This window comes from Ammospiza caudacuta, chromosome 19 (genome assembly GCF_027887145.1).
Source record: "Ammospiza caudacuta isolate bAmmCau1 chromosome 19, bAmmCau1.pri, whole genome shotgun sequence".
Taxonomy (NCBI): domain Eukaryota; kingdom Metazoa; phylum Chordata; class Aves; order Passeriformes; family Passerellidae; genus Ammospiza; species Ammospiza caudacuta.
Genome location: NC_080611.1, coordinates 3,289,875 through 3,316,946, shown reverse-complemented (window position 1 = coordinate 3,316,946; position 27,072 = coordinate 3,289,875). Strand labels below are relative to the sequence as shown.

Below are 27,072 nucleotides of genomic sequence, written 5' to 3'. Positions count from 1 at the left end.
GGGCTGGATGCAGCATGAAGAACAAAATAATAAAACACTTCACATAGTTGCAAGGCTTGCCACAGGTGGAACGCAAAATTATTCTGAAAACAGTCACAACTGTTCTTAGCTGCTGGAAACTCCACTAGTCACATTTTACAGAATGTGAGACCAAGGCAGAAAGAGGTTAAAACTGGTTTTCCAAAAGAGCCTCCTGGATTTATGTAATGGTATGTGCTTCCTTCTCAGTTTCCATTGCTGTTCTGAAGGACTTGTACATGTCATGTTCATCTAGTGGGAATCAGTTCCTTCAGTACAGCAACAAAATCGATCAAGGAATAATAGTTGCATAGCACTATACATTTCAATCCTTTGAAAAGCCCATCCCATGTGATTTCCATAAAATCAGACAAATAGCAAAACAAGTACTGAAATACCCAGAAGTCTTGACTCTCTGTAGCCTACTTTAGAAACAGACTTCCCACAAGGAGAAGAATTTCTCTGTAAGCTTCAATAACTTAACTAGAAATACCCCTACCAGCTGCCACATCATTACTTCCTCCGAAAACCCATCTACTTCAGAAACTCTTCCTTCCAAATTTCCATCTGCTACTCTGAACAACAATGTTCTCACAGCTCTGGGCTGGTCAGAGGCAGCAGCAGAGGCACACATACCATCTGAGCTCCAGCTGTTCCTGCGGCTGCTCTGTTTGATGGGGGTGGTGCCGGGGAGGTCGCAGCAGGTGAAGATCGCGCTCTGCCCCGGCACCTGCACCAGCTCGATGCACTTCCCGTTCAGCTGGGAGGACAGGGCACAGTGCATGGGCTTGTAGGCAAAGGCAGAGCAGTATCCTGACAGGCAGGCTCGCTGGTAGAAATCCAGCACCTTCTTCCTATGTGGAAGAGGGAAAAAACCAGGCAAAGTTAGCAAAAATGTGCCACGTTTCTGATAATACAGAAATGCTGTAGTTCCGTGTATTTGGAAAAATGTCTTCCATTTCCAAAAGTCTGAAGAAGCCTTTCCCTACTGCTTCAGCATTCTCCAAGCTGCAGGCACTGCAGGGCAACAAGAACACATATTCCTACAGGGGCAGTGGTGAATGTTTCTGTTTGCTCATCAGATTGATGGGTATGAACACAGAGCTCTTCAAATATACTTATTAATATAACGTGCTCTATATGGCTGCCAGATGACTCCAAGAAAGTTCATTGCATGACAGCAGAAGCTTAATTCATCAGACATAATTTATCTCTAGGGAGATAAACACCAAAGAGGGAACTGACAACTCTGATAACAGGATCTATGGCAGAGATAGTTGCAGGAGCAGACTTTTCTCCTATCCCCTTTCAGAGTATGGTGTCCCAGGAGCTGTATTAAGTCAATATTCAGTCACTGAAATATGGTAAAGTTCCTTCTCTAAGCTGAATTCACAAAGGTAAGAAATTAGACTATATATCAGATTTTTAATTTTCTTGTAACATGATCAATATTCCAAAAAGGATAAGTGCCAGTTTTTTCACACCTGAGGATATGCAGATTTAGAAGAACAATGTGAAAAGTCAGTGAAACTAAACATTACTGGTCTGCTGTGCCAACAGGAACAGCAATTCAGCCTGTAGATGAAAATGCAGCACACACTCTCAGATATTGCAGCAGAACTCCAAGGGTATGATGCTTTGTGTGGACTGGTTCAGGCACAATTGATCATTTTGCATTTCATTTAAGACAAAACATTTTTTCTTAAAAAGCAACAAAAAATCCTCTGCCACCAGCATGACCTGATTATAATTCAGTCCTACTACACAGTACAGTCAGAATCAACTTAAAAGAGCACAATATCCCAACAGATAGAGTGAGGAGTGGCTTGCTCTTCCAGTGCAACTGAATGCTTGTTGCTATCTAATCTCTTACATGCTATGATAACAATTAATTACAAGCAGAGATGGCTCATATTCATAACCTACTTGAAGCTCTTAAAAAGCTTAACAAGCATCACTAAAAGAATTTTAACAGAGTGACCAGGTTCCCTCCACATTTTATCTGCAGCTCCCGAGTGCCCCAAATGAGAAAGCTGCCCACCTGTCAGAGCCAGAGAGGGGGTAGATGTCAGTACCATCCCAAAAGTCAGTGCAGGCCTCAAGGATGATGTCAGCTGTCCCATGAGAAAACATCTGCTCAGTGCCTGGAGTGTAGGAGAACAGTGAGTCAGCATCACATATACAGCTCCAGGAAGGGCATATCACACCAGCTGCTCCCTTATTTGTTAAAACATGAGTGTTCCCACCAAATGCTTTGATGAATTCCAGATATCCCCTTTTCCTCTGCTCAAAGTCTTCATTCTCCATCAAGAAATTGTTCAGGATTGATGATGCCCCTGTAACTGCCCTTTGTCTAATTGTGGGTTCAAACAAGGCTGTGATAAAATATGAGCCATGTAGCCCCTTCCTATCCTCCCCCTACCCTGTGCATCAATCCTGCTCCTATAAAGGTGGGATAATATCTTGTTCCTGCATCCCACAGAGCAGAAGAGGAATTCCTTTGTGCCTCTTGTCAGGAAAGTACAAGCAGCAGTGATGAGCAGGGATCAAAGTCTGCCTATGCTGCAAAGTGCATTCATTTCTAGGCCAGACGTGGAACTAAAGGGTAAGAGCTATTCTTGAATACTTTTCATTCAAGTAGCAGAAGATAATTTGACAGTGTGACCTGCCAGATAACAGCCTGTTTCACATTTTCACCCTGAAAATGTGTTAAATCAGGATGGTCAAAAGTTCAGTATAAGAGACTCTAGAAAAGTAACTCAACTCATGCTGCCTTTAGGGAAGAAGTGAAAATCAACAGACACCACAGCTTGTCCTGGTTTTCCTTCTCCCCCTATTTTAGTTTTTTAATACAGACTCAAAATCTCTTATTCCTTCTTGTACTCAGAGGTGTCAAAAAGTTTTGCTCAGAGGTGTGTGACCTCTGATGGAGGCCCCAGGCACAGGACACAAGTTCAGGGACATGGGGCTGTCTCCCCTGCACACCTCCTGCTCCCTCTCATTTGTATCAACCCATTAACATTTCCTGCACTTAGTCTCCCTTCCCTCCTCCAGCTGCTCTGTGACTTTACCCCCAATGGCTTCAAAGCTGAGCTAATGAAAAAAAAAAAAAAAAAGAAAACCACCAAAGAAAAACCACTGCCAAGGAAAATGAGCCCAAAGGCTTCTTGCAGGCATTGCTGCCGACTGCTAATGCTCACACTGGCTGGTGAAACCCAGAGCCAAGAATATCCCCTCAACACAAACCAGCCAGGGACCTTCAGGAACACTGAAGGATTTTCCAAAACATAGCAGCTCTCTGCTTTTGCTATAAATAGTCATCACAAGCCAAGTTTATCAGCATAACAAACCTCCAAGACGAATAAGAGCTGTGTGTGAAAGAAGGAGCCTGTCTCAGGGACACAAAAGAGCACTTGTGCAGAGCTCTGGTTAATTTTATTGTATAAACACCTAATCCTTCCCATCTTGCTCCTAAGGTCAGATAGTCCTTGCTCAGAAAGAGGGAACAAGAGGTGTTTATCCATGCAAAATCTATGTGCTGGACACAGAGCAAGAGCTTGCAATGATGTACCCATGTTCATGCCTGTCAGCAACTGCAATCCATTTCCCATTAATTCCCACCAGAATCCCACACCCAGCCCTGCTAAGGGGAAAGTGGCAGTGACTGCAGACACTATAAACTGCGAAGAGTTCACTGAGCTGTCCTTGCCAGTAAAATGAGCCCAGCCTTTTCCCTTCCCAAATCATGAACTTGCAGGCCAGTATTTCTCTGGCAAAAGGGGAAAAAAATTAATTAATTGGGCAGGGGGTATGACAGCCATTCATGGCTGCTGGGACTCATTGGGAAGAACCAAACTTCTCCAGACAGATCAAAAGGAATGGAGCAGTGCAGCTCCAGCACAGGAAGACAGAGATGGTATCAAAGGCATCGTGAGCACCTCATTTCCATGTGGTCACTATGGATCTGGGATGAACACTGCCAGATGCTGGGACATGTGTTTCAATAGAACAGTAAGGGAACATACAGATAAGCTGCCTCCTATTTCTGCTACAGCTGTAGAATTTATGTATCTTGCTTTGACTGCAGTATGTCATGGGAGTGGGTGGATTCCAAGATTTGTTCACAAATAATGTGTGGAGAGAGGTAAATTATGATCATCTGGTCTGACTTCTGCACAAACAGAGCCATTTGACTTCATCCAATGTTATCTGCAAAATCCAGTATTTCTGGTTCTAAAATGGCAGTATTTTAGGAAATTTCAAGGAACCAGACTATTGTGTGAGAGGTGTTCCAATGGTTAACTAAACCCAACTGGCAAAATTCCTCTTAGAATTTACTCTAGACAGGATAATCCAAGTCACACCTATTCGTCTGAGCTCCAGGCTCTAACCTAAACCGTTTAAAATTGAGGACAAGGAGTTGAAATGAGGCAACATCAAAGGTTTTTTCTCTACACTAAAAATCTCAGCATCAAAACAATTCCTACTTACAAAGGCCAGGTAGCAGCAGTAAGAACAAATGAAAAAACTCCTCCCAAGACAAAAATTTAAGAAGGGGGTGAGAGAAGACAGTTTAACCTGGTAAAACTTGGCCAGCACAATGATCATATTTCAGACTCAGTATTGAACATATGTCAACTCTAGAGAGCCAAGTTCAGTCAATTTAAGGAATTACAAAGATACTAAGAGCTCTGACAGGCAAGCTGTTAAATCTTTCTGAGGTGCTTTAAGACCTCAACCAGCTGTACATCCTTTCCATCCTAGCACATTTCTCTGAGAGCACAAAGGCGTAGAAAGAGTGGAGAAGTCTGCATGACTTCAGGCTTATATTCATGGTCACTGTGAGTTTTCAGGCTTATATTCATGGTCACTGTGAGTTTTATTCGTGGTCATGAGAGTTTTGTGATTTCTTATTAGTATGAAATATAGGAATGTGCAATGTAATACACTAGACAACTCACAAAGATATTGGTTTATGATTTATCAGAAGGATGAGCATTATTAACTAAAACCCAAAGTGATATTCAGCCCTGTGCAGTATTAGTTTCACTACCATCATGAAGTCTACTAAAAACTCAATAAACCCATACCACACTCTGTACTGCCATTTGTTCGCAGAAAACAGGTCCACTATATGCTATCTAAGATATTTTAAAAAAATTATCTGTGATTCTGGAGTGAGCCAAGGCTGGGAAGAATTCTCCCCCTCAGAATACCCCAGATGATCACTGAGGTTTGTTAATCACATCTGCACTGGCCATGGGCAGAGCAGGGGCATCACCCACAGGGACTCCAGGCTCTTCCAGTCTGACATTTTCTGGGCTCTCTGAGGAAAAGATCCCCCTGTGCCAAGTGGATGCCCAGAGAAAAAGGCAGCCTTACTGGTAGTGGTGTCCTTCACAAACAGGTTAATCATGTGGCTCAGGGGGGGTCTCCTCTTGGTGATGGATGAAAGCTTCCCCAGGATGGTTTCCTTCACCATCTCATCACTTGGCAGGCGGTACAAAGCCAAATAGTTCTCCTGCTTGAAGAGATCTTTAGCACCTGGTGTGAAACCTGAAACATGAACACAAGGAAGAGGAAAATCAGGCTCTAATCAATGCAAAAGGGAAGTCCCTTCTGATTCTGTGCCACCCACTTTGCCTGTGCTCATTCTGGCACCTCTGCAGCAACTGGTAGGTGAGCTGTGCTCAGTGTTCATGTATGTAAATATGGCTCAAGATCTAGGATGAAAAACACTCAAAAGGACTAGATTAGTAATTACAATGTTCATGCTCTTGTTTACTGATGAGAGTAACTGTGACATCACAGGACAGGCACAGAAGTGAGTTCAAGTTTCCAGTTTTTAATCCTAGTGTTACCTCTAAACTCTTACTGCCCTTATGCCTCCATTTTCCCATGTGTAAAATGAGCTGAGGTACATCCTTTATCCCCAAACACCGTGTAAAGCCCTACAGTAAAGACAGGACAGATACATGTTCATTAGCAGGTATTCTTTCTCTCCTGATGAGACTGACAGACTCACACCAGGAGAATATGAAGCCTAGCCAGGGCTGGCTGGCACTATCCTTGATAACATTTGTTCCTTGGATAGCACTGACAATGTCAGAACTTGCCAAAAGCCATCTCTTTAATAAACTCTTTTGGCAACCAAACAACAACAGAGTCAGCTCTGTATTTCCACCTCCTCAGCAAACGGGACTGGGGAAATATTCTCATGCACTCCAAGGATTAAGTGTCTATTGACAGCTCTGATTTCTCCATGTCTGTTCATCCAGCTGCTCCTCACCTATCAGCCTGGCAAGCTCACAGAGGCCCCAGGGCACGTGGACAGGCAGCACAGCATTGTGAGTCTCCTGCAGGGCGATGTTGCACAGGTGGTCGGAGAAGCGGCACAGCCGCTCGGTCACGCCGGCGTTGCACAGGTTGAGCAGCACGTTCAGGCCCAGAGGCTTGAGGGAATTCAGGTGCATGTGCCAGTTGGAGTCATCAAACTGGATGCAGGAGGGGTTCTGCTGGTCCTGGGACAGGCTGAGCATCTCCAGGTGGTAGTCACACACAAAGTCTTCAGCCTCACAAGCCAACACCTCGCTGTCCCCAACAACCTGGTCCAGCAGGCAGAGAAACTGCAGTTTGTTACAATGAACACAGCCTGAGCCTAGAATCCTACAGAGAATACCCAGCTAAACTCCACAACAGTGGGGACTCTCTGGGTTTGAGTTTGTGTTACAGCTCCACAAAAGCTTAATTGTGTGCCCCTCCAGTAAGTCTCACCTGAGTGTGCTCCTCCTCTCCACCCTCTGTGTCCTTGCTAAAGCTCACATTGGATCCAGAGGGATGTTTGCTTCTGCTGCTTGGCTTTCGGTGGGCAGAGGCTTCAGGAGCCTTTGGAGCATCACCAGACCAGTTGTTCCTCTCCTGCTCATTGGCCATGTGCACTGTGTCTGCCAGGGGGCCAGAGAGCAAAGCATCTCTTTCATGGGGCTGTGGGAGACCAACAGAGCAAAGGGTGGTGATTCAGTGGTTCAACACAAGGCACTGCTGATTCACCTGCTGCTTTAGACTCCTTTAGAAAAGCATCCTTGCTTGCTTCTTCATCTTTAAGCAAAGAATTATGGCACAGGACTTCCCTACAAGGGCCCTCTATAATATCACATTGTGTCAGTCAAAGTGTGATTGCAGCCAACACACCACATTATGGGGTAAGGATCACCCACCTCATCTTCCATCTCAGGGTGGCAGAAGGACCTTGTGGAGAGCTCGTCAGTCAGGTCTTCGTGGCTGTCATGAGGTGGTTCCACCTTCCCACTGAAGAACAGAACAGTCTCTGGGCTGGGGTTCGGCCAGGAAAGAATCCCCTGCTTGTCTACACAGCAGAGCACCTAGAACATCCCACAACACCCCCAAGAAAGCAAAATCTTAGTGAAAACATCTGTGTTCATGCATAGTTGTAAATATCATGACTTTAATAAACACATGGGAGGACAGACAAGTCTCTCCTTCACCAACGTGCTCTCTGAAGAAACTGCACCTAATAACACTCCAAGAAATCCAAGAATTCCTTGCTCTAACAAGACTAATGGGTTGTTTAACAGCAATTGTACTTCAGCATATTACAAAACTAGGCATGAAGACCAAGGGAAGGAAGCAACTATTCAACCTATTTCACCAGCTAGTACCTTACCAGGACCCAAACCAGCTGGTTCTTGCACAGGAATCAAGAGGATAATTTATCCAGAACCAGAGCTGGAAGATACAGACATCCTGTCAGATGTCACAAAGTATCTCAAACCATTGTTTTAGCCTGTAAATGTGCTTGGACATGACAGGACAGTTATAAACTCTTCTACAAAGACAGGTGCCTGAAGGGTTTCTAATTCCAGCACAGTGAACTGCTTGCAGTTTGTGCTCAGGGAACAATGACATGAATGATGCAAATGAAGCATCCTCACAGGGCTCCTCTCTTTCTGACAACCCAGCAATACTCACAGTGACAGATCCCAGACTGTGGAGCAAGCTGGAAGTGAAGCTCAGAGTTGGGGATTTGCCTTTTAAAACACAGAGGAAGTGGCTCCAGATACAGCGGATCATTTCCTGAGGAGGGAAGCAGAGCACATCAGCCAGTCAGAGACTCATTCGGGGGAAGATGAAGGGAGAGAAGGGGAAAAGGGAGTATGGCATTACCTGCTTTCACTTTCAACACAGGGATACACTGTAAGATAGCCATCAGTCTCTGTGGGAACCTGTTACCTGATACAGTGCTGGTGTTCTTCAGGGAAAAGCATTTCTTCCCCTTTCCACTGATTGCTAACAGTCAGTTTGATTGTTGAATTGAGAATTCACTGAAACTACCTCTTGTCCACCCAAAACCACAGAAATGAATTCTGAAGTGAGTTCATTTCGAGTGAATCAGTTGTCACCTCTTGGTTTTTATCCTGAAGTAACTCAAACTCTTGGACTGTGAGGTTTGAGGCCTTTGAGTTCCCACCACCATGCTGCAAATGAGGTAAAGGATGGGGTCCCTGTGCTGAGGTGACTTGCTCAAGGTCACTTACTGAGGCAATGATAACATCAGAAACAAAGCCAAGGTGCCCTGACTACTCCATTCTTACAAAGGAACTGTCATGGAGCAGAAAGAAGGAGATACTTTGTAAAATTAAAATGTCCAGTTGGCACCCTTCATTTTCTACACAGATATGTTTCAGAGGGAGTCTGGATGGCAGTAATCAATCCAAGCACCAGAGCTGTGTGCTTTCCTCTGGCAATCCTAAAGCTAGCAAAACCAGGATTGAATTACTGTGTTATTTTACTGCTTTTTAGTTGTTATTCTGGAATACTGTGACTGCAGAGCACTTCCCCCAAAGCTCCTCAAATAATTTTCCCTGGATTCTAATGGTTAGTACAGCAATAAGCTCAAATACAAAACAGTCTGGAGCTATCACCAAGAAAAAAAATGCTCTTTATTTAAACCAGTTTCTTCTAAGCAAAAATGTTACAAAAGGAAAGAAAGAGATCTCCTCAATAAGGTAGGTCAGCTAAAATCACCCCCATTTAATATCTGAAAAACATCTCAGCTAAATGATGAACGGGCACAGAAAGGCAACAAAATATTCAGCAAAAGAAACACATGTGTGTGCACCCATGTGCACTCCTCTGAGTGACTGGGAACAAGGAGACAGGAATTGATTCTTATCATATCAAGGGATTTTTAATCACTCCTGGAGTCCATCTGCATCCTTTTGGAAAGGAGAACCTGAACACCAGATAAACAGAGAAGTATCTTTCCTTTACCCACCTGTTGAACCTGGATGATGCAATTTATAGAGTGGCCAGAGTAGTTCCTTCCCTAGAAAAAGGGCTCCTGAATGTTTGATTGCCCCAGCTCTGGAAGTGCCAGTAATGTGCTTAAGCCTGATAAGAAGCCTATGGAACAGGATCAGACTTTTTAAAAGCCTGAATACCCCACAGTCCTTCTGCAGTTTGGTCTGGGTGCTGACCACCATTCCTCTGGGTTTTAGTTTTGGCTTCAACAAGGATTCTCAGGTGCAAGCAAAAGACTTCACTTTGTTCAGACACACACCATACAAAGTTTATTTGACTTCTGGAACAGGACTTGAAAGAAGTACTGTGTCCAGGACAGAAAATGTTGATTTCAAACCATTTGCAATATTCAGAAAAGCCCAACTGGATTCAGCATTGAGGTCACCTCAAACTCTAGCCAGCACAGCAGTATTTACACGGGGAGATGGAAGGCAAAGACATGCAACCTGCATGCACAGCAAATTAAAGCAACAAATGAGTGACAATGGACAACTGACACAAGTAAAAAGGGTCTAGCAACAAGCAGGAGATCAGAAAGGAAGGGAAAGGATATCATGAATTTCTGCAGTGAAGATGGAGGAAAACAATTCATAATAATAGTACCTGAGAAGATACCATCTCTGTGTAGCTGCTGAGAGTGTCCTCTGAAAACTTAGCAAGCTGCAGCAAGAGAAGAGACCAGTTACTATAATTGTGCTCAGAAATGTGCCATGAGGAACATCCTTCCCACAGGATGTGCCTTCAGGGAGCAGAAAGCAGGAGCCCTGCTCTGGGGGAATGGCTGTACCACGGCAGACCCATCACTCATCACAGCAATTATGTCTTTAATGGACTCTGGTTTTATCTACTTGTGAAGCACAGGCAAAGTGCTTGGTGCTGTACATCACAGAGGAACACACAGTCATTACCTAAATGTCCACAGAGAAAATAATAGCAATTAGGCCCAGAGGAGGATCTTTCTGGGTGGTTATTTTTAGTTAGAAAGAGGCAGGATTGAGTGATCTGATTTTAACTTATATGGGTCAGTTACAGGAAGGGAGCTGGAAGATGGGTTGGAAAAGCAGGTGCCTGGAACACAATGGACACAGAGGAATGAGGCAATATGAATGGGATGTGGAGAGGAAATGAAAAGAAATTACAGCAGGGCACCACCACGGTGCTCTTGGAATCACCCTGAGAAATTCACTAACTCAGAAATTTTGCATCCAGCACAAAGGTACTCTACACTAGATGTAATTTTGAGAAAGTTTAAATTTAAGTGTATTCACAACCACAAGTGACCATGGCAATTACATTTATATGTAAATAAAACTAGAGCCCAAATAATAAAACATATATCTGGCATTTGAAAAAGGATCAGTTTAACAAAGCCATAAAAAGCCAAGAGAAATATGTCAGAAATCATTTAAACTGAGAACTATGAAGGATAATTAGGAACTGCTTAAGAATATTTTGTTACAATTTTAAAAAGTAACAATCCCATAGTAAAATAAGAGACCAGTTTTAAGTGAAAATAGAAGTAAGAATTAACATAAAAAATAAGGAAAAGTATACCAGTTGGTAATTAAAACCAGACCACTGCTTGTTAAAGACAGTGAAATTGCAAATGACATTGTAGGCAAGGCAGACATGTTAAATAAATATTGCTATTCTTTATTCAGTGATACAATCATACCATAGGATAACCATGAAATATTTTCCATTCCAACACCAGCTACAGAAAGTAAATATGCTTAAATTAGCAGGTCTGGACAATGACTATTAGTGCTGATTTTGCAGAAGGCTTGAACTATGGATTAAGTCCCAGTTCAATGGAAGTGGTGCCAATGCCCAAAAAGGGAAGGAGAACCATCCAAGTTACCACAGGACCCCAGACAGACTTTGATTTCAGACAGAATAAAAGAGCAGCTAATATGAGACTCAATTAAAAGAAGTGGAATAATAAAATCAGTGCCAAACACCACAACTATATGAGCAGCAAATCTCCTCAAATTATTGTGATATCCTTTTTGACAAAATTACAAATTTGTCTGATAAAAGTACTGCTTTTGACATAGACCATTTGTTAATTTGACTTGATTCTAAATGCTTGACTAGTTTTCTAATGAAAATACCAAAGTAATAGGGCCCATGTCAGATATATTAGAAATGGACTATCTCTAAATGGAAGAGAAACAGAAATTATTGGCAATGATGTGCTACTACCTCAAGCAGGGACAAATCTGGGTATTTTTTTAATAACCTGAGAGTAAACTAAAAACAACACATTACTGATAGAGACTGTAAAGGATACAAAGTTTAGGGTAGGGTGCAATGTAAAGAGGACAGACCACTGTTACAGAACAGTATGGATTGTTTGGGCAGTATGCAAAAACAAGTAACCCAACAGGCACAAAACTAAGGCTATGTATTTAGGTGCAAAAAATCCTTACAGGATGAGGATTCTCAGAAAGCATTAACTGCAGCTGAACAAAGCCTGGCCTTTTAAAGCAGTGGCTGCAAGATCTAATGGGATCCTTTGTGGTACAAACAAGGGAACACAGAGCAGAAAGTCCAAATTGTTCTGAAATTTATCAAAAGCACAGCTATTACTGGAATATTTTGTGGGGTTTAAGATTCATAACCCTACAGTGCTCCTGAAACAGTGGAGAAAGCTAAAAGGAATGCCAAGAGAAAGATTAGGGGTTTGGAAAATATGCTTATAGTGCCTCAAGGTGCTTGAACTGTTTACTTAACCAGAGATGGTAAAAAGGAATGTGAGTAGTTACAACAGACCAAAATTTTGATTGACGTGCTCTTTGCTCTTAAATCTATGAGACAAAAGATGTAAATTTTCCAAGGGTTGGAAATCAGATACTGCAGAAATTCCCACTAATACAGAATTCCATTTTTAGCAGTGAAGGTAAATAATTACTGACAAAACCTATCAAAGGCAGTACAAATGTTTTCAAACCAACAGCAAATTCTTTTCTAAAAGGAATGTTGCTGCAGTGCAACTGTAGTAATGGAACTTGAGGCAGGGGCTTGTTTAGGGGGCACTGGTTTGTGTCCTTTCAGCCAGTCACAAAGGTCACCTCTGGCCTTGAAAAACTGGGAATCAAACAGCTTGAACATGATAGGAAGGGGAAGAAGCTGGAGAAGCAGCCAAGTTGCCACCAAGTGATTGGAGAGGAGAAGGGTCTTACCTGCTACATTTTGAACAGAGAAGAGAGAAGGAAGGGGGGACATAGGGAGGCCAAGTGACTGCCCTGGTCAGGGGTGAGTGACCAAGGCATGTCACAGCAGCTGTTCTGCAGCAGCAAGGATGGAGCAGCATGTCTGAGATGCCACAGAAAGAGCTGGCTGGACAGACAGAGTTGCCTGGACAAGAAAAAGGAGAAGACAGGAAAGGAAAAAAAGGAAAGTGCAAGTATGAGTGACAGGGCAAATGGGAATGTTAAGACTGATGGAGCAAGGAAGCCAAGGAGCTCTGGCTTTTCCCAGATGAATTGAGAAGGGAAAGAGGGAGGTTTCAAAAGTAGAAACCAAGTGATGCTGAGAATGGATAGGAAAGGTAAAGTGGTGAAAACACTGAGAAGAGATTATAAAGGTGCAAATGCTACTAAGGATTGTAATGTGCCCTTCCTCCCAGGACACAGGCAGCTTAGTCATGTTCAGCTAGAGATAAAAGAATAGAAAACACAGACCCAGGGCCACAGAGGCCAAGGAGGGACAAGAAGGAGAGAGAAACTCTGTCCAAGTAACAGAAATCAGCACAGAAGACAAACACAGCTCAGTGCATGTCACCAGCACTGCCACCAGGACAAAAGAAGGGACACACAACAGCACATCCAGCCCAGGACCACATCCCATCAGACCACCAAACTCCACTCCCCAAACCAGCACAGCCACCAGAAACTGCTCTTACTCCCTGACCTACTCAAAGGCCACACCTGCAAACAAAGCCCCAGAGCCTCAGGAAGGATTGTTCAGCCCACCAGGGCTTTGCAGAGGATATGATGTGTCTCACTCCTTCTCAGTGGCTACACATTGCCCAGTTACAGCCACCACAGGGCATTTATCTCCCTGTTGACCCCTCTGTCAAACTGTATTTATCTGACAGAAAACACAGGCCATGAAGAGTATTATGGAATCACCAGAGCTTCCTATCACCTTGGGATATCTGTAGACAGGTTGAAAAAATTAAAGCATCTCTTCAAGAAGCAATATTGTACTCCAGGGAGAGGGGACAACAGCTGGGACAACCAAAGATCCAACAATGTTTCACAATTATGTGGACAAATCTGCTGAATTTTCACTTCACAGAACCTTTTCATCTCCTGCTCTTGTCTCTGCAATGGTTTCATGTGGAGAGAAACCTACCAGTGAGGTGGAGGAGGCCTTGCTCATCTGGGCCAACACTCTGGCTTCTCCAAAGGCTGTAGCAAGAATCCACAGGACAGGAAAGAGCAATGGAAGGATGGGTAAGACACCATTCACCTGAAAAAAACAACCTGTGATCACCAACAAGCACAGAGACAACAAGAAGTCAGAACCTCTCACATGACATATTTTCCACCACAGTGAGAGGAGAGGGATAAAAGGCCAGGGCAGGAAGGAAGGGGACTGGAAGTAGTGCAAACAGTGCACACCTTAGGGGGCTTTAATGGATGCCATGAATCAATCACACCAACTTGTTTTTCCTGCTGAATTTGGTGTAAACACTAATGAGTTTAAATGCAAAGGATACCATATATATATATCTTAGATATAGATAAACACATACATGGCAAATGAGAGAGCAAAACATTTAAAGGTAAGTCTGTAAGGGAAGTTCTGATGTCCTCCTCCACTGAATCCTCCTGGACCCAGCATGCTTCCAGATCCAGGAAGCAAAGGATGCTGTCACAGGATGAATTAAGTCCTGACAGAGGGAATCCATCTCAGCAGTGCTCAGAGAAGAGGTGTAGTGAAGCTCAGAGCTCTCCTTTACCTGCAGCTGAAGAAGAGTGTACTGCCAGGAAGCAATTCCAGGAGCGTGGAAAATGAAGCGCACGGCATTGGTGATCAGAAATCCAGCCTGCAATTCAGAGATGACACTGTCACCTAAATACTGCCACTTGCAGGGAAGGTGTTTTCAGTGCCTTGTAACATTCTCAACCATGGGGAAAGTATGAAAAATATTCTTTTGATCTGCTGCTGCAGTTCTTCCCTCCACTCTCATGGTTATGTGGCTCAGCATCTCTGAACTGCTCAAGGTACACACACAGTCAGCTGCATGAGTGAGCCTGGCCACAGCTTCCTGTTGATGGCTGCAATTCTTCAGATTTATTGACAAAACATGGTTATTCTCAAGGACAAAGGCTTGGAATGAGACCTACCAGCACGATAGGGACAGCATATTTCAGCATCACTGACTGTACAGTGAACCTCTCATTATCCAGGGCTGTCACAGGCCGTGACAGAGCCATTTCCAGGCACCACCTAAAAAACAGAAAACAACTGGAAATTTCAGCAACCAAGACCCTAACCCTTCACTTTCCTTGGATATAAACCTCCCAGCAGACCTGATTAGAACACTGTGCTCGGCCTATGCTATGAGGGAGGGCTGTCAAAAGAGAAGCCAACATCTACAATAAGAGTGAGGCACTTGCCAGGGTAAATTTGCAGTATTGCCAAGAAAACTTCTCAGGTCTCCTCACCTGCTTAGCAGGAAGGCAGCACCAAGGACACAGACAGCTGGGTAGGCACTGTGCCCCACATTTAACCCACCTGACATTATCAATTATTGGGGTCTTCAACACACGGAAGAGACGATAGAGCTGAGGATTCTGAGGTCCCTTCTTCACTTCTCCCCTTGGGGAGGGCGGGGGTGAGAAGGGTGGAAATAAATCTCCAGGCTCCAGAACTATGTGCTCATCATCCTAGAAGAAAGGTCAGAGAGCCCAAAGGCTTGTGTTCAAGCACACCTGGTTATTTCATGAGAATTGGCATTTGGAGTGAAAGTTACAATTAAAACCACCAAAGGTAAATTTCAGGCTTTAAACTTTTTCCAACCTTCTTCAAGCAGTAAAATCTTTGTATAGATCTTGTAAGTGAGTAGTTAATTTACTTCTACACCAGGTATTTTATATTACCTTCTCAAATCAGTAGTAAGGAGAAGGTCAAAGCAGACAAACTTTATTTCTGCACATAAAAAGCAGGATAAAGGATGAGGTTTGTATGTCATATTATCCTGCTGGATAGATTCACTCATTATATTTAGCAGCACATTACATTTTCCCCTTGACCTGAGAGAGGAGGAAATCTGGTGCTTTTGTGTAACATTGGTGTCTCCTGTCCAGTGAGTTTGGGAGTTCATGGAGAAGATGCAGCCTGGCTAACTAGGCACTGTCCTTGACTGAACTGGAATTTCAAGCTATTTTCAAGGTCAGAAGAAACCAAACACTCCATAATTTGTTCTCTGGGAATTAGAGTATTAGCATGAAAAACCTGGGAAATCAATCGTTACGGGCCAGGGAAATTAGACAAGCAAGTTACCTTAATCCCTCTCAGAGAAGCAAATGATTCCTGGCCTGGCCTCAAAGCCACAACATCTCCTTCCACCAAGAGGCTCACGGGCAGGTTGACAAGATGGCCATCCCTGTAGGCCCAGTGAAGGGACCAGGATGGGGCATAAGGCATGTGAAGGTCAGGGTACATGGAGTCTGGCCATTTCACCTCTTTGCCAAGTGTATCTGAAAACACAAAGTGAGAAAGAATGAAGTCATAGAACTCTGGATTTACATCCTGCAGTGGTTTTAAGTCCCCCAAAGCTAAAATCAGCCTATTCCAGCGGTCTTTTATCATCTCTCTCTTCCTCCTTGATGGATTTTCCCCTCTCTCTCCACTCAGTATTAACAACTACACAGTTTTTAAAAACCTGTACAACAGAAAAGCTAAAGGCTGTATTTAAACTGCCTCACTGAAAGCAACTGCCCCCTCAGGTCCCAGAGCCCCTGTTGAGGTGATGCTCATGCACAGCAATTTATTTCCTTCTGCTCCATGTTGTGGCACAACCCCACGTGCTCTCCCCTCCTCATCTGCTGCAAGGCAGATATTTTGGTAAGGATGTGAGGATTTGAATTACTCCAAAGCACAGCCATAACAGACGCCCACCTGCTAACACACAGCTTGGAAGCACATGGCCACATGACAGCTCAAAATAACCATTGTACAGGACAGGCAGGAGGAACACACTTCCCACAGCCTGCTTCTGTGCAACACGGGGGAAGGTTAGCAAGCTTAGTTAGGAATGCATGTGATCAGGTTTGGGGAAAGATTCAATGGGAGGAAAACACCAGTACAGATGAAGGAGACCTCACCGTTTATCTTATCAACGATGGTCTGAAGCCTCCTCTCCACCTCTCTGCACTTCAGCCTCTCCTGACGCCCGATCATGAGGAGATCCAAGAGGAGCAGGAGGAACAGTGCCAGTGCATTGACTATCTCAGCACCTTGGCTTCACACAGCAAAACAGGAGGAAGTAGAATGCGCATGAGGTTTGAGTAAACAAGCAGAATACACTGCCAGACACCCACAGAGATAAACACTCAACTGCCTGGTTGTTTATTTCCACATCTCACAGATTCATGGCTCAAAAAGAAACGCATGATCACACTTCTTTAGGATAAAGACAACAGAGAGGTCTGAAAGGACCCATCTCAATTAAAAAATACTTTACAAATATGGTCAATGCATGTATAGCACACTAACTTCTCCCATGAGCCACTAATTTCTCCAGTTTCAAAATGCTTCCTATGATAATGCCTTAGAAGTCTTAAAGATCTAGGAATGCTGTATAAAAACAAACCCCTTAATCTCTCAGGAGGACACTCTCTGGGTCTATTACGGGTAGAATTAAGTTGGCTGAAGTTTTGTGAAAGGGATTGATAGGAAATTACCAGTGTGACTACACTGATACCTAAATATCTGGACAGAATGAGGGACAACACTTATGTCAATCACAGATTATACAAAACCACCACCTTGCTTCAGTTAAGCAGCACAGGAAGCTTTGCTCACCTCCCCTGTGGCTGGCTCCCATAGCAGCACAGCAGCAACAGCACTGCCAGCAGCATCAGAGAGGCACCAGGCCAGTGGAAGCAGGAGCAGCGGTTACCATGGTACAGGAAACTGCTCCTCCACACCTCCTGCAAAGGGAGAGCAGCACAGTCAGCACTCGTGGAATACAGAGCCAGACCTTTGGAAAAGCAGAGTGAGAAAGGGTGAAGACAGCAGCTGGTGCTCCAGGGAGAGCAGAACTTTGCAAAACCCCTGAACATGACACAGAGCATCCCAGATCCATTGTGTGAGTCCTTCAGCACCAAGGGATATTCAGCTGGTGAGTCTGGGTGAACACTTGCTGCTTTTCTCAATTGGAAGAATGAAAAGGCTTCTGTGCCAGGCTGTCCTATTGTCACTGACCAAACACGGCACACTTTCAAGCACTGTGCATAAACACTGGCACTTTGTATTCAACACACATCCCAGGCAAACACAGAGGACAAGGGGAGACTGTTAGATTCACAGCTCTTTTATCTCCACCTGAGATGGACCCTCTAAGCTCACTGCCCTTAGCGGCTCCTGAAGTCCTGAGATCCTTCAAAGGGCAAGAGGCATCTTCCTCCAGAGCTTTGGCATCCAGGAGAGAAGTGCTCACAGAAACTCACCCTTAGACTCCTTGCTTTGCTCCCAAGGACTTCAGCAGTTCCTCACCTGGACACTCTGGGAGACAATGCAGCCAATTTCTGTTTAGCCCTCATCTTTACTTTGAGAAGGGGAGACCAAGTGCCCAACTTGTGCTGTTTGGTGCCTCACCTTCCATGATGTCCCTTTTTTCCGTTCCTTCTGGTGCCCCTCCAGCAGTGCTGACAATTGGTCTCTCAGGATTGTGAGGGCTTTCTTTGTGGTCAGGCCCAAACTTGAGGTCATCTCATCCTGAGGTGTCAGAAAAATAAACTGGTTAGTGCTTCCCTATTTTCCTTTTGGGCTTTTTCCTGGTGGCTGACAGAGCATGTGACTGTGAATGCCCTGCACTCATCATCACCAGCCTGATTCTCCATTTTCCTGAAATCATCTTCCCTCCTGTGAACTTTAGACTGCTGGCTGGAATTAGAGCACTTAGATAGTATCAAGTAAACAAACCGGTCCTGACTGTGCTGATAAATACTTTATCACAGCACAATACCAAGTCATTTCTGTGAAACAAGATCTAATCAGTAGAGGTTGAGGACAATACAAACAGAGGTTATGCAGGCTTGAACTCTACTATCAGCTTGTAGAGACAACAAAACACAGTTATGGCAGAATTTTAATGATACAGGATGAATTTTGCTAACAATAGTAGAAACTAAGTAGTAGAATATCCACAATTCAAAACAAGAGTGGTGCAATTTCCACAACTGCTTGCTGCAGATTTTTGTTTGTGAGTCCTGCCTCTGTGGCTACTTTGATGCATAAGCTCCCAGATCTAAATGCCAGGCCATAGATCAGTTCAGGACCAGACATGACCCTGCCATCCATGACCTCCTCTTACAAGAGCAAACACTGGAGTTTTAAGGGCTGAACTGCAAGGGACACATTTGGACTTGCAGGAAGCACAGAGTTCACAGCACTGCTCCCTCAGTGCTCATCAAAGAGCAGCAGTCCCAAAAGACACATCCCAGCAGTGTGCCATGTGGAAAATGCTGCCATAAGATGCTGGTAACAATAAAGTCAGGTAAACACTTGCATTTCTGGGCCAGAAGCATAAGCACTCTCCTTTCTTTCAAATCCAGATCACTGACAGCAAATCAACAGGCAAGAACAGGCAGGTGTCCATGAGAGGGCTACAGGGGCAAACTGCTAAATAAAAGTTCTCCTGGGCATTTAATGTTTTAATACAAACACATTGAGCATGTACAGCACATAGGATATCCTGCATATAGAAATGTTCACGTGTGTCCCACTGTGCCCAGAGTACAGAACTACTGAACACAAACAGGCAGGAAGTTTGTCCCTCCTGTCCCCAGCAGTGTGACACAGCCCAGAGCTCAGGCAGGAGCTGCAGCTCTTCCTGCTCCCAGAGCCCTTCCCAGCCCTGCCAAACCCACCATGGCCTCAGACTGCAGCAGCTCTGCTCCTCAGGGGCTGCTTGCACACACCCAGCTCTGCAAGTGCAGCTTGGCTCTGATCTGTCCTTCCTGTTCCTCAACTGCATGGTTTCGTGATGAACATTTACTGGAAACTAATCTTGGACTTCAGACTCATTTGCATTGATGGTCCAGGCCAAAACTGTGACACTACTGAGGAACAGAACATAAATTCTCTTTCAAACACCATCTACCACACACACACTCTCCCCACCTATCAGAGACAACCTGAAACAGCAAATTCTGTCCAGGCAGAGTCCAGCAATGCTGCTTCAGCTGCACTTTCACAGAACTAAAAATAATCCTGCTGCAGTTTTCATTCTCTGTGTCAGTTTTAGGAATAGAGGAAGCAGTTCTTGTGTTGTTCTTGGAAGCAGCCCAGGTAACATCAGCACAGAACTAAAAACACAGGAGTGTCTCAAAGACTCCCAGAGGAGAAGATGGCAGTGGAGCTGGCACCAGCCATGCTGCTGCACCACAGAGTGCTGCAAACAGGAGTGTCTGAGAGCAACATCAAGCAAGGCTCAATCAGGCTTCTCTCTCTTGTCTGACTGCTGCCTGTCCAGGGCAGAGCAAGGCACCCACAGATGTATAAATCCTCTCCAGCACAGAGAAAGCAGATAGATAAATAAAGCACACTGAATGAAAGGCAGCAAAAATAATAGGGATTTGAACTGAAAAGCCAAGTCTGCTTAGACACTGAGCTGGTTCCAATGCACTCATCAAGAGCTACAGAAGAAATGAGATGAAAGCTGCACTTAATGCCAACATTACTACAGTCACACAGTGCCTGGAAAGAGAAACTGCCACTGCACAGCAGGCAGTGAGCACAGAAAGGCAGCAAATCCAGAGGCAATCAAAAAAGGCTCCTGAAACACTTGCACACCTGCTCCAGACTTTACACAGGAGTTACTGGTTTGGCACAGCGTCAGTCAAGATAAGGGCAGCCACAAAGGAACGTGGCTGTAGTAGGTGACAAAGGACAAGTGCAGTGTGGCAGGGCTGGGGAAGAGGAAGGGCAGGAAGGGCAGGAATTGTTAAACACCCATCCTGACACTCAGAACATGGAGTATTCTGCAAAGGAGGCAGAGGCAGCCTGGTAAACACACCCTGTAATGCTGAGAGTGAGGGGAGCTGGGGGCACTGGGGGAACCTGCTGTGGGTGAGCATCAAGGGAAAGAGCCTGGGACCCAAATGAAAGGGACAGGCAAGAAGAGCCCCCATGAGCTCCTGGCAAGGGGCAGCTCCAGGATTTCACAACAAAAGCTGCCCTGCTAAGCCATCAACTGCTAATGAGGCATTTTTCAAATGCCCTTAAGTAAACCTTTGGCAAACCCAGGCTCTGAAGCTGTCCCAGAGGGATCTTTCCAGCCTTTCATCAGCTGCAAGTGCTCTTCCTGCCACGAACCAGGAAGTGAGCACCCCAGGGTGAAGAAGCTGTTCACAGGAGGTGTCAGTTCATTAATAAAAAACCTCAACATTCACATCTTTGCTTTGGAAAGTTACACTCAAAGAGAAAGCTGCTAATTTTCCGGTCCAAACAGAAACAGCAAGACACCTTCCTACCCAGCTGCCTTAGCATAGGGCTTCCTCTGAAGAACAACAAAGAAAGAGCAGCAGTAAATTTCAGGTCACAGTGAAAGCAAACCCCTGATGGATATCAGGAGGCATTTTAAAAGGCTGTATTTTCCTTTTGCCTGTGCCTAAAGGCAAAAAGTCCTAAGGACAAAATGAGCAGTTGCTTCCTCCTTAGCCCTGGAGAGCACAGGAGCCTCTAAGTGCATTTAGGGCTCCCCTGGAGCTGCCCCTGCCCTGGCCATCCCAGCCTCGGTGTGAGAGCCAGGTACAAGGGGATGATTGCATCCTTCTGCTTTGGGATGCTATCAGGGCTCCCAAGAGTTGTGATCTATGGGATGGCTGCTAGGGGAAAAACATTTTCTTTGTGCATGTGATTTTATTCCCTATAGGCAATGAATGTGCTGAGGTGTGGACTGGATGGGAACATGAAAAGATGTGTGAATTTCTCCACTCATAGTAAATATTCTACATGTTGAATTACTGCTTAGCTTGCCTGAAAACATTAGGAAAAGAGAACCTGAGATAGATCTTGCAAATGCCCAGGGTTAGGAGCAGGTTTGGCTCTTCAGGAAGGAAACAAGAAGCAGCTCAGAGGCAGGAGATGAGGAGTCACAGCACCTTCAGACTTCTCTTTGCCTTGTCCTTATGGTTGACCCCCCACAGTTTGACAGGGGTAAATAAGTTGTCAAATACCAGGAGCTTTTTAAATCCATAGCCTTGCCTGGCTCAGGGCAAATAGGTTCTCTTTGCCTTCCTCAGGGGTTGCAGGAGCATTTTCAGGCTGATAGGTAGGAAAAGTGTAGTTATTTTCTGATTTTTCCTCCCACAACTGAAGTTGTTCCCGAGCAACACCACCTACCCATGTCTGCTTCCTGCAGCCCACCTTCATCCTCACACAAATTCACCACTGAGCTCTCTTCCTAAAATTCCAATTTTGTTCTTTTACACATAGAATCATTTAAAATTACCTTAAAACTTTATCAGCCATCTCACACTCTCTGCTACCTGATGAAAGACAGAGGTCTTGCAGCTTCCTTCCAGAGGAAAAAAGAAGGATATCCCAGAATGTGTACAGAGAAATGGACACAAAATATTAATATATTTAAGTCCTCTTATATTTTCTCACAGCCATTACACATCCATAGCAGCATATTTATTTGTTGTACCAGTAAATGTTGATATAATGTGTGCCAAATATTTTTTTTTAATAATACAGGAACACAAATATATTCCTTGCTTTCCAGAGCAAATTGGGTTGAATCATCCATCCTCTGTGGATTCAGTCCCTTGCAGAATAAGGATTCTCACCAAGACTGGTGTACACTTGAGTGTAACTGCTTTTACAAAGACTGTTTAGGCAAATAAGTGAACAGAATACAAAATATTTGCTACGAGTTTCAATTCTCATAGACTGCAGATCCACCCCTCTGATTCAGAGTGGTGCAAACCCCTGCAAGGCAGTTGTCAGACTGTCTCCCTCTTTCCAGGCTGCACTCCTTTTATAACACCTCTACTCAATTGCTTTTCTGATCTGAACAGTTGGAGGTGGGAAACTGGGCAGCAGAATGTTCTTCCTTTTCCTGGGAGCTATTTTACATTCCTTAGCAGAATAAGAAGGCAGTTTTTAATTTAACAATGACACTTTGCAAGTGATTAATCTACTTCAGGGATTACACCTCCTGAAATTGTAAGCATTATTCACAGGTTCAGAAACACACAATAAGGAGTGACTCCACCAAATATATTTGCATTTATTACTGTAAGGCAGATTCTTGTTTAGGGTAAGTCACAATATGGCACAAAGTGGGGCTTTGGGTCTGATCAGAGAGGATGACAGACATCAAATACAGGACAACACACAATTTCTTGGGGTAGCATTTCATACAGCAGCCTAGTGTTAGAGAGGGATTTATTCTTGTTCTAAAGCAAACCACCCATCAGGATGCTGCAGCTCCTGTACACCTGCAGCTGCTGACTTAGTGCTCAGACTGTCTGAAATGGCTCATCCCTGCTACAGAGTGACACACATGGAACCAGCAGGGCCAGCCCATCAGTCAGTCTGGGCAGAAACTTCCTTTTATTACCCCATCCTTGGTCCCAGCCTTGCTTTCTGTCTTTCTTGGTGCTCTCCTGGCTACTTTTTCTAAGAGAGCAGACTCCCTGAGTCCAGGCAAGAATGTTTCTCTAATGACCCAGGCTACATCAATCACTAACACATTCCTATTTCCTGGGATGAATTTTTTATTAAGACTCTGGACTGTCAGGACAACTAGATTCTCTAATTTCTTCTGCCACTGGTTTCTGCAAGACGGTGGGAAAATCAGATACTCCTCTGTGCCTCAGTTTCTCATTCTCTGATGGGGCTACTGACTCCCCACCTACTGTTGTAATTGTGAAGATCATAACATTCACCAGCCAACCTGAACACTACTGAAAGCCAGGAAAAAGAAAGGTATGTGGATATCTGCACAATCCAGGCAGCTCCACCAAGCAGACCATGCTCTGTGGGAACCACTGCCTTTAAACCTGGACATGCTGGGAAAAGCACCAGAAGGCATGAGGAACACAGCTATTAAACTTGGTTTGAATGCACCTGACGCGAGCTTGGCAGCCTCAGCTTAGCTGCTGGTGGTCTCAAATCAAGTGAAACAAGCAGAGTCTTCAGCACAGCAGTGCCCAAGTTAATGGAGAGAGCAGCAGGCAGCAAGTGTCTCCTCCCCACCCCATGCAGCCCAGGATGAAAGGTAGCCCAGGCCTCCTGCTGCCCCTGGACAAAAGAACCCCCCCAGCTGGGTAACTGGGTGCCTGCAGGGGCTCAGGGTGGATGCTTTGAGGTTCACTAACAGGGCCTGCAAACAGACAGAGCTGCAGGAGCACAGAGCTCTGAGATGTGGCCAAGGCAGCCTGAATCACTGATGCACTTTGCTGTGCACAGGGTCCATTTTAATCCATGCAACAGCATCCACATTTTATGCTCTCCATAAAGCACGGAGTAAAGATGCCAACAGGCACAATCAACCTTTCTACACAGGTAATGCAAAGCCCAGCACTTTGCTTCTCCCCAGCAGCAGAGAGAGAGGCAGATGCTCCCCAGGAAACAGCCCAGTTTGGAATTGTACATTTCTCTGTCCGTCCCTTCATTCCTGTTTGGAGCAACCAATCCCCAACCACAGTTACCTGTCCCACCAGGCTGCTGGCAGGAAGAGATAGGGTTTATGCAGCACTTTGAAACACTACACAATTATTAAGCTTTAATTACTGTAATTTAGCCAGTTGCATTACTCCTCCAAGTTCAGAGAGCAGTTAGGAGTCTGTATTTATCCTGGCTTCAACACACAGCAGTGCTTTATGCCAATGCAGAGCTCCCTCCAGGGAATGCTAATGCCCCCCCACCAGAGGCCAGCAATGCTCAGAAATCCACATAACTTCAGTACATCTTTCATCCCCTGATAGTTTCCTTCCCATCCCCACTTCTTCAGCTGAAGACTTTGGGGACCAAAGCAATGATCCAGCCTGGCAGGTACACTGCCAGACAGATCCCACAGGGATGAGGAGGTTCAACACTTACAGATCAAAGCCTATAGAAGCAACAGACAAATTTAAGCCGTGAAGCAAAGGGGCAGCAGAGCAGGAGTCAGCAGCTAAAATCCTGTGTGGATCTTCCTATTGGTCCTGGGGTTAAAACTGCAGTTTAAAACAGTTTCTTTACCCTGTCACTGCCAAAACCAAGCTATTCCCCAGCTAAAATCATCACTCTCTGTTTCATGTCCTGCCATAACCTCCTTCCCCCAAAACCTCAAAGCTCTTCATGCCCCATCACATCAGGCAGGATGCAGACTGGGGAGGGAGACAGGGAAAGCCATTTTGAAATTAAATGTTAAGGGAGAGGAACTTACTTTGCGACATTTGCCTTGCTGGGGGATCCAGAGATCAGCCTGCTTGAAGAGCATCTGGGCTAAATTCCTGCACCACCTCCCCAGCAACTTGCACTGCTGCTGCTCTCCAGAAATGAGAGAGCAAAGAGGGAGAGGGAGCAAGATTGTGCAGAGCCCAGCGCCGCAGAGAATGAGGCAGAAGCAGCAGAGTGAAGCACCAGTGTGCTGATTAACTCAGCCTGCTTCAGTCACGCTGCAGAGCCAAAGGAGGCGGCCGATGGGGGTGGGGAGCAGGGAGCAGGAGGGATGGAAGCAGGGGGAGAAAAAAGCAGAGAGGGAAGAAAGTTTGCCCAGGATAGCACCAGATGTCAGAGAGAATGGTTCATTCATCAGATGGAGCCGACACAGCGAGGATCCCTGGGCTCGCTGCCTGCAGAGCTGCATATGCACGCACAGGAAGGAATGATGCTGACAGACAGGGGTCTGGGCAAAAGCAGATGGCAAATTAGGTAGGACAAAGTGCTATAAAATATACTACAGGAAGGAACACCTGAGTAGGCATGGAAAACACTAAATTGAGACCAAGATGACTCCACAGCTTTGGATTCAAGCTCAATACAAAAATACAAGTATTTGCTATTTAAACAAGTTGAGATGGTTACAGGTCCTGTCTGAAGTATTCTCTTGCTGATAAAGAATGCTAGAAAAGCCCCTCTCAGCATCCCATATTCATCCTGAGCCACACAATCTGCACTAAAAGGTGCACATAAATTCACCACAGCCATGCCTGGGGCTCCATGTTTACCTGGGCATGGCACACAAGAGGCAAAGGATAAGTTAGACAGGGAAGGTCTGGGTGGAAAAACAACAAGGGGATAGAAAGGTGAAGAAGGAATGAGCCCTCTCTCTCATTCCCATCTTTTGCAGGAATGTTTCCTTCCCACTGTTGGAGGGATACACCTTTCTAATTGAGTTTTTATTTAGCTCCCACTTCAGCGCTGTCCTAATTCTGTCTGGGGCTTCCTAGTTCTGCAGAGCAATCACTAAAACAATTGCTTTTATTTCACACAGAAAGGGGTAAAGAAGTGGCCCAGCCAAGCACCACCCCAGCAGCTTGCCAAGGATTGCACTGGCTGGTACCAAACAGGACAGGCACTGCCAGGGCTTCCAGTCTCAGCACACTGTGCAGCTGTGAAAACCACGTACAGGTGTCTGGACTCACCTACCCTGCCTGGACAAGCCTTTCCTTTCCTTTCCTTTCCTTTCCTTTCCTTTCCTTTCCTTTCCTTTCCTTTCCTTTCCTTTCCTTTTGTTCAAATGCCTCATTAGGCACAGCCCATATTATGGGTTTTAAGCCAGAAGGGCAGAGATTAAATGGCCTCAATATTCACAATAAACCCAGCACAAGGTCTGGTTATCACTGGTGTGTTGGCACTGAGTTACACATGGCTGTGTGATCTCACTAAGCTCCCAGAGCCAAAGCTGAAGGGAAGCAGACACTTTGTAATTATTTAATGAAACTTCAGGAGAAAGCAGAAGAGAGAGAGGCAAAACATCCTTTATCCTTCTGTAAAGCATTTTGTTTCCTAGACAACAATTTTATACTGAAAAAAACAAGAAAATGTCCTAATGGCACAATTTTTCTTTCCTGCCTGATAAGGAACTACTCATCTACTCCTTTCAACACAAAGAAAAAAGGAGAGAAAAAAGAAAAATATCAGCAACAAGACTGGGCAAGAGTAGATAAACCCTCACACAATAAATATGCTTGTAAGACCCCTTCTTTATTATAGTGCTTGCTGATCTGTTTCCCATGGCTTTGTTCCTTTTGAAGACTTGAATGAAAGTGAATAAAACAACCTGCTTGTGCAATACCAGGAACAATCCTTGTCCCAACCTCAAAACTCCAGCTTTGCTCATGGACACAAATGGCATTGGATAAAATTGCTGCTTCTTGTTTATCCCACTGCTAAGAGACCTTGCTCTGAAGTGTTTATGTAGGGCAGTAATTTGTACTATCTAGCTTCCTTCTGATATCAGCTGGTATCAGAAAGTGCATTTGGATATGCATTTGTGCATCAAATAATATAATGAAAGAGCAGAAGACAAAAACTTGGGATCTGAAGGTA

At 44.7% G+C, this 27,072-nt stretch overlaps 1 protein-coding gene across 1 annotated transcript in view; it reads right to left on the bottom strand.

Moving 5' to 3' along the window:
* The window catches only part of TMEM94 (transmembrane protein 94), a 51,659-nt gene that overhangs the window by 13,508 nt on the left and 11,079 nt on the right, over positions 1–27,072 (bottom strand). The window contains exons 3-18 of the mRNA XM_058817140.1: positions 18,178–18,297; positions 17,383–17,510; positions 16,683–16,819; positions 15,859–16,055; positions 15,091–15,242; positions 14,700–14,802; positions 14,312–14,398; positions 13,702–13,818; positions 9,943–9,999; positions 8,008–8,112; positions 7,236–7,400; positions 6,793–7,002; positions 6,308–6,623; positions 5,401–5,574; positions 2,060–2,162; positions 655–872 (exon numbers count right to left, since the gene is read on the bottom strand). Coding sequence (XP_058673123.1) covers positions 655–872; positions 2,060–2,162; positions 5,401–5,574; positions 6,308–6,623; positions 6,793–7,002; positions 7,236–7,400; positions 8,008–8,112; positions 9,943–9,999; positions 13,702–13,818; positions 14,312–14,398; positions 14,700–14,802; positions 15,091–15,242; positions 15,859–16,055; positions 16,683–16,819; positions 17,383–17,510; positions 18,178–18,297 — 2,389 coding nt within the window. The remainder of the gene's footprint in view (positions 1–654; positions 873–2,059; positions 2,163–5,400; positions 5,575–6,307; positions 6,624–6,792; positions 7,003–7,235; positions 7,401–8,007; positions 8,113–9,942; positions 10,000–13,701; positions 13,819–14,311; positions 14,399–14,699; positions 14,803–15,090; positions 15,243–15,858; positions 16,056–16,682; positions 16,820–17,382; positions 17,511–18,177; positions 18,298–27,072) is intronic.